This window comes from Salmo salar, chromosome 15 (assembly GCF_965601325.2).
Source record: "Salmo salar chromosome 15, fSalSal1, whole genome shotgun sequence".
Taxonomy (NCBI): Eukaryota; Metazoa; Chordata; class Actinopteri; order Salmoniformes; family Salmonidae; genus Salmo; species Salmo salar.
This window is the reverse complement of record NC_138305.1, coordinates 70,572,501-70,583,353: the sequence shown is the minus strand read 5'-3', so window position 1 is coordinate 70,583,353 and position 10,853 is coordinate 70,572,501. Positions and strand designations below refer to the sequence as shown.

Genomic DNA, 10,853 nt, shown 5'->3' with positions numbered 1-10,853 from the left:
CAGTGTTTGCCCAGTGGGGATGTAGGTATGGCTGGGGTAAGAGGTAAGGGCATGGGTGGGCTTTGGGCAGGTAAGGGTATAGGATAGAGGGTAGGGGGTTGGGGTGTAGATGGGGTAAAGGGGTTGGGGTGAGGATAGGGGGGCAACACTCCAGGTTTTTAGTCGGATAGGGTTGTGTTAGATCAGTGAAGATGGGCATGCTTTTTCATTATGCATCTGATTTATCGCTCTCAATTTTTTTCAGTTGTTTTCTGCACTTCAGACACAAGATGTGGATGTATGATACCATTAGATTTTACCAGGGTTTCATTTTTCAAATCACTTCATTTTTATCTCTGTGTGTGTGTGTGTGTGTGTGTGTGTGTGTGTGTGTGGGTGCTTCTACAGTATGTGTGTGTGTGAGAGTGAGTGCGTGTGTGCCTGTTTGTGAGTGTGTTTGCCAGTGAGTGTGTGTCTGTATGTGAATTCGTGTTTAATCGAGTTCGCAGAAACAGTACTTTTCATTTTGTTTTCTTTTCATGACCACTCTCCTGTTTGTATCACGATGATCTTTCATTACGTTATCAATTTTTAAGACATATAACTTATCCTCCCCTCACTGTGGTATTTGCTATGATATTCATTTTTACATAAACCATCTACTTTTTTGTTCAGAAAAAAAAGAAGAATTTGAAAGGAAATGTATCCCAAACTGGACTGATTCCTTTCACTACAGAATGGCTGCATAAGCTTTTCATGAAGTCTCCTTTTATGATTTGATCCTTAATGTCAGCATAAGGCAGTTTAAACCACATTTAAATGAAAATAAACCAAAAAAACTTGATAAAAAATCTGTGTCATCGTGTTTTGTTTACTCCATTATACCAGTATGGCATTTTAATGCCTTGTGTTGCGTTGGCTTGCAGTAAGTGGGAATGACCACAAGATGATGCTCCCCACATGTTTCTGGCTCCCCTTCCCCCAACTTCAGACTGTTGGAGAAAAAAAAAAGTGTTTAACCTTGTCTGCCTTGATGTTCATAGAACTCCACTGACCTGCTGTTGCGTAGTTGAACCAAGAACGATATGTGATCACTTGGTTATAGCATTTACATTTAAGTCATTTAGCAGACGCTCTTATCCAGAGCGACTTACAAATTGGTGCATTCACCTTATGACACCGTTCTCCCAAGGACACTAATACCAGAGTGGCCACCGCAAAGCCCAAGAGCCTGAGCCGATCTGGAAATTGCTGTCGCCCTGCTTGGGATATTTAGCCTATATTGGCTATTGGGTGAGACGCAGGGCCCGTTCTAGCTTGATAGGCTATGTCAGAGTGGGGAATTGGACATGTAAATTGGGCCAAGTTGAAGTTAATAATGTATTTAGGTTCTAGCTTAATGAGATGCATGAATACATCGCACCAAAAGCTTGATTTCGATGGCTGTTTTAAAACGAATTCCCTGCAATTCTATGTACTAATGATTTACGTTCACCATTTGGTCAATTTATTTGATGATTACATCTATGCAAATAAATTAGATGAATTAGTTCACACCTCTTTATTTTATTCTGTAACAGGGTATATTGTAACCAGCTTACCTTAAGAAGCACTCCAATCATTTAAAATAACACTCATACAGATCTGTTATCTATACACCTAATAGTCCTACTCATCACGTGTTATTATTACAAATAGATTATCACTTCTCGCAATAGTGCTCGTTTAGTCAAGTTATATCAAAGCTGTGTCCATTTCTCCTCTATCTCTCTTTCCTCAATTCTGTTTCCCCCCGTCTCTCCCTGTATTCTATGAACTCACTGGTCACGGACGTCGATTCAACGTCGGTTCAATGTAATTTCCTTGAAAGGACGTGGAAACGACGTTGATTCAACCAGTGTGTAACCTGTGGGAAAGGGTTCTAACTATAAACATGTCCAGACCATTATGAGAATACAACAATAGCAACATAGTTTCCTATGGGGACAGAGAGGAGTGAGCGATTGTTTTTAGCGCCTGCCGGCTACAGCTTCTCTGTGTCCCTCGAGGGTTTCTCTGGAACTGAAAGAGTACATTTGTTCTATGCTGTTGGTGCTGTACCAACCAGGGCACCATCAGTAGGTGCATCTTGTTAGTCTGAACTGGCTTCCTCTCTCACCCTCCTCTCGGTATTCAGCACTGATCAAAAACAGATGGTGTGTGTTTATTGTAGCCAGTGCTGTGTCCCAATAAGTCTGTGTGTGTGATGATGACTAAGTATGGCCATGAGACTTCTCCAGTTGACTTTGTTCCAGCTCTCACCAGCCTCCGGTGTTTGAGCAATACTCTCTGTGTGCTGGAGTAGGGAGGGTTAAGGCTATGGGTGTTTCCCACATCGATAGACAACAGCATTTCCCCCCAGATATAACCGAATTATTGTTATTGGCTGAATAAAAGGGAAGAATCAAAGGAGTTGGTGTAGAAATGACTGTCTGTGTGTGTGTGGTGGGAGTATCCGTTTTTAAAAAGACATTTCCAGAAAATATTCAAAGTGAAGAAAGACATACACTTGGATTACACACAGACTTCAACACAGATGTCCAGCACAGATGGTAATGGTAAGCCACCCAAACAGTCCAGACCTCCAGTGTCCACACACGTGCAAACACATCGTCTGTGAATTAACCAGAGCATGTAGACCAACACTTATGCACACGTCATGACATCTTGGTTTTCAAAAAACAGTCATGTCATTTTGTTTAATTACAAATTATTTTTATTATGCATATTTTCTTGTGGTTGTATGGCTTCATCATACATGTGAATAAGGTGGTTATGTAGACAGAGACTCCTGCAGCAGCTCTGTACCCTAAAATGCAGCTGGCCCAGGGACAATGGCACAACGCTGACTCTCATAATGGTTTACAATGGGGGCTGACACTGAAGCTAACAAAAACACACACTCATGCTAATGCGTACTCAATGACACACACACACACACACACACACACACACACACACACACACACACACACACACACACACACACACACACACCACACACACACACACACACACACACACACACACACACACACACACACACACACACACACACACACACACACACACACACACACACGTTCTAGCAGAGATAATTTCACTGTCCCTGATAGACAACTATTGTATCGTTATAACATTATGCTACTATTCCAATACCAAATAGTACAGCCTACATTGGCCTGTATTTTTTTCCTGCATCTGCTCATGTTAAAAAATACTGAGATAGTCAGTTACCCCAGTTGCTGCAGGTCTCTAATGACGATGAATATGGAAATACATACTTCCCTAAAAATTCTGCTTTGACATGAATATGTTAGGGTAGCAATTATATAAAAAGCATATATTACAGTGTTGTCTACCTTATACATATGCATCCCATACTCCATTAGAATAATAATAATGGCATATTCAGTGAAATTCTGATTATCTCAATCTGCAATAATTTACTCACAAATATGGAGGACATGGAAAATGGAAATAGAGCAGATAGACAGATGGACGGACAAGCAGAGACAGAGAGTGCATAAACATTTTCCACTGGAGCAATATGAATCTTGTAAAAATGGACATAGAACAAAATTCTGAAATAGAGAATAGAATGTACAGAGGTGATAAGGCCACATACAGAAAGGTATTCCTGAAGAATGTCAAGAAGAGGATGCTGCTCATATACAGTGTCTTCAGAAAGTATTCACCTGGACTTTTTCCACATTTTGTTGCGTTACAGCCTGAGTTTAAAAAGGATTCAATTGAGAATTTGTCACTGGCCTACACACAATATGGGGATAATGTCAAACTTATGTTTTTCAACATTTTTCTAAATGATTACAAAATGAAAGCTGAAATGCCGTGAGTCAAGAAGTATTCAACCCCTTTGTTATTGCAAGCCTAAATAAATTCATGAGTAAACAAGTCCCATTATAATTTGCATGGACTCACTCAGTGTGCAATACTAGTGTTTAACATCATTTAAGCGTGACTACCTCATCTCTGTACCCCACACATACAATTATCTGGAAGTTTCCTCAGTTGAGTAGTGAAGTTCAAACACAGATTCAACCACAAACACCAGGGAGGTTTTTTTTAAAAGCCGACATTGAATATCCCTTTTAGCATGGTTAAGTTATTAATCACACTTTGGAAGATGTATCAATACATCCAGTCATTACAAAGATAACACCGTTGCCGGAGAAGAAGGAAACCACTCAGGGATTTCACCATGAGGCCAAGGGTGAGTTTGTGATTATAGAGTTTGTGATAGGAGAAAACTGAGGATGGATCAACAGCATTGTAGTTACTCCACAATAGTACCCAATTGACAGAGTTAAAAGAAGGAAGCCTGTACAGAATAAAAAAATATTCCAAAATATGCATCCTGTTTGCAACAAGGTGCTGCAAAAAATGTTGCAAAAAATGTGGCAAAGCAATTAATTTTATGTCCAGAATACAAAGTGCTACGTTTGGGGCAAATCAAATACAACACATTGCTAAGTACCACTCTACATAATTTGAAGCATAGTGGTTGCTGCATCATGTTATGGGTATGCTTGTAATCATTAAGGACTGGGGAGTTTTTCAGGATAAAATAAAAACAGAATTGAGCTAAGCATAGGCAAAATCTTGGTTTAGTCTGCTTTCCACCAGACACTGGGAGATTAATTCACCTTTCAGCAGGACAATAACCTAAGACACAAGGCCACATCTACACTGGAGTTGCTTACCAAGAAGACAGTGAATGTTCCTGAGTGGCAGAGTTACAGTTTTGACTTCAATCTACTTGAAAAGATATGGCAAGACCTGAAAATGGATGTCTAGCAATGATCAACAACCAATTTGACAGACCTTGAAGATTTTTTGAAAATAATAAATGGTCAAATATTGTCCAATCCAGGTGTACAAAGCTCTTAGAGACTTACCCAGAAAGACTCACAGCTGTAATCGCTGCCAAAGGTGTTTCTACAAAGTATTGACTCAGGGATGTGAATACTTATGTAAATTAGATATTTCTGTATTTTATTTTCAATAAATTTGCTAAACTTTCTAAAAACATGTTTTCACTTTGTCATTATGGGGAGTTGTGTGTAGATGGGTGAGACATTTTTTTATTTTTTATAATTTTTGAATTCAGGTTGTAACACAACAAAATGTGGAATAAGTCAAGGGGTATGAGTACTTTCTGAAGGTACTGTAAATCCTATTAAATTACTAGAGGCGGCTATAGAATAGCCTCTGAAATATATGTAAACAGAAAGCTGTGAGTGCTATTATGTGATACAATATCAGTACTTGTTGCATTTACAACGTGTCTAAGTCCCATTAACTCATTTGAGCCAGTGTATGGCTGTGAATTCACAGAATTTTTTGAATGGAATGTTGGCATATTGGCAGCTAATTTGACAAATTTATGGAATCATTTCTCTAAACCTGGCTGGCTAGCTAGCTAACACAGTGCTGATAAATTCCTCACATTCATTGTGTTACACAATATCTTATCACAGCACTGGCAAACCATGGTTGACCAACTCCCTGACCAACATGGCTGACCTTTGGACCATCATAAGAAGGTTCATGTCCATTCTAGTATTCTAATTCTATGATGCTGCGTCTGTCTCACCTCGCTAATGAAATGTTCAGTAGTACTTCTGGAAGAGTGAGGTGGAGACTCTGGTGAAATATAATGGCTATCCAACCCATCTTCGCCCAACCTTCAAACTCCATCCACTGCATTAAAGGGCTGCTCAGAAAAGCCTTAGCTACTTGTGTACGATGGTGGGTGGTCTCCGCGGGTAAGGAGTGGAAGGTGGAATGTTCTTCTTCTTGTGTTCTCATGTTCCATTGACTCCATCACGTTTGGCATCGGACACAAGGAGAGCTCTTCAAACATTCATATAAACATTGGCAACAACAGCAATAGTAGTATAGTAACAACTACGATAACAATAATGGATAATAACCTTAATAGAAAAACAGGAAGAAATCTCAGTGTGTTTTGTTTGTTTTCACAAAGCCCTTTGGATTCTGACCCCACTCGCTCCTTGGTTGTCGGGAGTCTCGTCCTGATGATGTCACAGGTCATAGTGCAATAATCCTCTTGTTCCAAGTCTCCATACGTTGTTGTCATGAGTGTCCCCCTCCGATTACCCTCACCCACCTCCATAACCCAGGCCCCCCTCACTGCATACGGTCGGGGTGGTGGAGGGGATATTGGATGTAGGCTGTAGGGGGGGCAGAGAGGCCAGCGAGGGGGTTGAGGGAGAGGTGGATGGGTGTGGGAGGGGTGGGGGGGGCAGACATGGTAGGGCCTGGTGTGGCGGGGGAGTAGCCGTAGCGGAGGTAGCTAGCGGAGGGCGAGGGGGCGTAGGGGTAGTGCTCCAGGCCAGTGGAGGGGGTGGAGGTGTAAGGGGCGTAGGCTGAGCTATAGTCCAGATACGGGGAGGAGAGGGAGGCCTGAGAGGGGCTGAGGTGGGACTGGAGCAACAGGCTGGGCTGGAGGAAGGCCTGGGGGTACACATACTGCTGGGCCAATCTGAAGAGACAGAGAAAATTATAGATACAAGTGTACAGTATGCGGTTATACATTAGGAATGTATACACACGCACAGGCCTGAGGACACACATACGGCTCAGCCATCGTGGAGAAAGAGGCACGTACACTACAGTAGCCGTAGATGATGTACCACACCACTGTAATTACAGGGGACATACAGTACCCAGTATGCCCAGTGAATGACTGACATATGGCATTGAACACTCAGCTTTCGAATAGTGCTAGCTTTGCCATAGTATTACCCGAATACTGTATGTAAAGATTTACGTCAAGCACAATAACGTGTAGATCAGGATCCTTGTAAAATAATACCTTAGAATGTGAGATGTGCACGTGATCAAATGTTTCTGAATGTCAATCCCTTTCATCAGGGGGATTGTAATAACTGGGTTTTTATAATTGGCTATTTTAGTGGAGAGCTTTGTCTAATTACGTCCCTGGGAAGCAGAAAATAACACCCGAGGGAAAATGATTTCACCCCAATGCTCAATAGGTAGAGAGAAGAGACGGGGGAGGGGAACGACTCGGGAGAGGAGAGACTATCTCCATGTCCTGAGGATATCGAGGGTAGAATACAGGCAACAAAGAGAAAGTAAAGGAGGGAAATGTAGGGGAATGAGGAGACTGAAAAATAATAAAGGAGGGAGAGGGGAGAGAGAGAGGCTCAGTTTGGATGGTATGCTGTTTTACAAGAGAGGCTCAGTTTGGATGGTATGCTGTTTTACAAGAGAGGCTCAGTTTGGATGGTATGCTGTTTTACAAGAGAGGCTCAGTTTGAGCCATTCTAAAGGCGACCGCATGCTTCCCAGCCGAAACAGTTCGGAAGGCGTTGTGCATATATTATGACGACATTTTGTGACGTTTTGGACTCCGGTGAGGGTTTTTTCGGTTTTCTAGAGGCAAGCCGAAGTCTACACCCCTTCGTCGGTGATTGGTTAACAGTAGGGATTCTTCCATGAAGACTTTGCTGTCATTCAACGAGACATGCAACTCGTTATGATGTAAAAAAAAAATTGGGGGGGGGGGGGGGGGGAGTAATACTTCACCAGACATCTTAGTTAGATGTCAAATTGTGTGACTAAGATCTCCTCTGCAAAAAGGTCAACATTAATGACAGATTTCTTGAGTTATCTTAGATTAATTCTGACTATTTTGAGGAAGTGTATACTGCTACAGTGTCTCAAAGCGGACAAACAGTACTATTTCTGCTTTTTCAAATTTTTCAAGCAAATGTATTTTAAGGGAGCACACTCGTTCGGTTCGCCTAGTCGACTTTGGCTAGCCGCCAGCCGAACTGAAGCCCGCTGACACCTTAACACTGCCACTTCAGCAAAGGACAACACAACTTCACACACATACGCACAAACACACACACCAGCCCTCAAATCCTGCCTGCCTCCCCAGATGTGTGTTTGCAGTGACTGAGCCCTATAATCCCCCCCTCCAACCCCACCCTGTCTCTGTGTTTCAACAGGAAACACACCCCACCCACCCGCCTCCTTCCTCTCCTTCTTCAAAAAAAGAACAGAATTTGAATAAAGTGCCAAATCTCACTTCTCTGTCAGCTCCCTGCCTGGCGCCTGCCCTGCCAGCTAGCTGGACCAGATGGTGCCTCAGCGGCTGCCTTGCCGACTCTGGGTCCTACAGGCAGCCACTGGACCACATTCTGCCCCCCCACCCCCCCACACTTGCGTTCACACACACCTCTTCACAGCCACTCCTACCATTAATCATGAGTCCCCTCTCCTCTTAAACATCCATGTAAATACACCAAGCCTGGGGACAGAAGCTCTGTTTTTCCTGTTCTGTTTATCTTTGTTATTTGCCCTTTCCAATAGCATGGACAGACAGACAGACAGAGCAATATTTGAACCCCGGGTCAGAGAAGCCCCTGGAGAGGCGGAGCTCCCCACAGAAGGAGCCCAACTCTATTTGCTCTGAGACAATGGTGCTTACTTACCGCCAAAATGATGAGTTTGTTTTGTTTTGTTTTTTTTGGGGGGGGGGGGGGGGGGGGGGGTGCGTGTCCATGTGTGGTTTTGACAGAGTAGTCAAGGCTTCATGAAGATAGATCAATCCACCCCATACCAAGTGACTTCCGCAAAAGATTTAGAAAGAGGAAGTCCTTTTCATTGTTATGGCAGACAGAGACTTTATCATGATCAAATCCAGTGGAAGAGAGGGAACACTTGTGCTTTAATTGTCCATTGGTTCTCTGAAGGAGACATTCAATCAGCCCACCATAATTCATTCACAGGCTCATCTGGGTCAGCCTCAATTCCCTTACCACTCAATATATCATTCAATAATTGAAAGCCGGCGGCTGCAATATTAATAGCCCTGTGAGCCATGGGGGTTTGAAGGGCCTATCACAATCCCTGCTCCCACTGAACACAGAACACACACCCCAATCAGACTGGCCTCACAGAATAGGAAAGGATCATTTAACCTAATATAGTATAGCACTCATCAGAAACCATGGACAGCTCTGGTCATCTCCCTTCTGGCCAAACAAATGCCAGAGAGATGTTTTATTTCTGGGTCAAACTAAGTGTTCACAACTAAGTTAGTTGTGAAGTACACTGAGTGTACAAAACATGCACAAAAGCTCTTTCCATGACATAGACTGACCAGGTGAAAGTTATGATCCCTTATTGATGTCACCTGTTAAATCCACTTCAATCAGTGTAGACGAAGGGGAGGAGACAGGTTAACGAGGGATTTTTAAGCAAGACAAAAGATTTAAGTGCCTTTGAAAGGGGTATGGTAGTAGGTGCCAGGCGCACCGGTTTGTGCCAAGAACTGCAACGCTGCTGAGTTTTTACACTCAACAGCTTCCCGTGTGTATCAAGAATGGTCGACCACTCAAAGGACATCCAGCCAACTTGACAGAAGTGTAGGAAGCGTTGGAGTCAACATGGGCCAGCATCCCTGTGGAACGCTTTCGACACCTTGTAGAGTCCATGCCCCGATGAATTCAGGCCGTTCTCAGGGCAAAAAGGTGTGCAAGAAAATATTCGTAAGGTGTTCCTAATGTTTTGTCCACTCATTGTAGATCACTGTAATAACTTTGGTACCGAATATTCAGAACTAGCCTGCCACTTACCAGTATGAGAGTGAGTTGACTGAAACTGTTTTAAGTGTCAACAGTGCTCTTTCCCAGACGCACAAACAAGCACACGCACATCCCATGCCACTGAGACTGTTCACCCATCTATCACACCATGACTCACAGGCCAACCCCTCACTTCTCTACTCAGCCTGTTTTCACAACACACTCATTCCCTGGAAGTGTGTGTGTGTGTGTGTGTGTGTGTGTAAGGAGGTGTTGTAATGGTTTGACTAGTAGCTCATCGGCCTGTGTAGGTCAACCATGGCCGAGAGAGAGTGAGATGAAGGAAAGATACAGAGAGGGGAGGGAGAGAGGAAGAAGAGAGCGCGAGAGAGAGCGCGAGAGAGAGAGAGAAAGATACAGAGGGGGAGGGAGAGAAAGAGAGCCATAAGCAGGCTAAGAATATCCCCATGTCCAAATGTATCCATGTTAGGAAACAGCAGCAGGCTCGCCAGTTAAGTGAAGCAAGCCGGTGTCTGGATATTCTCACCGGGTTGTGTTCTCTTGTAACTGATGGTAGCACAGCTGGCTGAGGGGTCATTCTCAGACTCTATGAGACCACTGGGACTGTCAGTTACAACATGTGCTGAACACAACTAGACAGACAGACTGACAAGAGGAAAAGATGAAAGGAAGAGATTAGGGGAAGAGGCCGACAGAGACCGAGAGAGTGGTTCCTTCTTACCCATACTGCCTCTGGATCAGGGCGGGATGGACCTGCTGCACACCGATGGAGAAACCTGTGTGGCAGAGAGAACCCAGCAGGGTCAGAGACCATCAGATACTATATAAAACAACAGACATCATCTGAGCTACTGGGAGGACAATACAGAAATCAGACCAGGACAGATAGACATACAGAGCTTGCATAAGGGACAGAGTGCCTGGAGGAAGAGATCCTACCGCTCATTTACTTTTCATCTCTCTGTCCCTCCGTCTTTCCCTCCCTTGGTGAGCTGAACACTCTGGCACTGTTTAAATAAGCGAAACCGAGAATCTACGGGGACACTGATGAGAAACAACACACACTCGCTGACACATTCACTCTCGCACACATGCAGCTCTGACCTCATTGACTCCTGAGTTCACCATGAATGTGAAGATAGGAGACTCATCTCGCTTTCCTTCCTTCTATTGCGCTCTCCCTCCCTCTCAATATCTCACTACCTTGGA

At 43.5% G+C, this 10,853-nt stretch overlaps 1 protein-coding gene across 1 annotated transcript in view; it reads right to left on the bottom strand.

Moving 5' to 3' along the window:
- Positions 1–2,711: 2,711 nt before the first annotated feature.
- LOC106571937 (RNA-binding protein 38) overlaps positions 2,712–10,853 on the bottom strand; it is a 16,502-nt gene continuing 8,360 nt past the window's right edge. Inside the window, exons 3-4 of the mRNA XM_014145519.3 lie at positions 10,366–10,420; positions 2,712–6,547 (exon numbers count right to left, since the gene is read on the bottom strand). Of these exons, the coding sequence (XP_014000994.1) occupies positions 6,193–6,547; positions 10,366–10,420 (410 nt within the window). The 3' untranslated portion in view covers positions 2,712–6,192. The remainder of the gene's footprint in view (positions 6,548–10,365; positions 10,421–10,853) is intronic.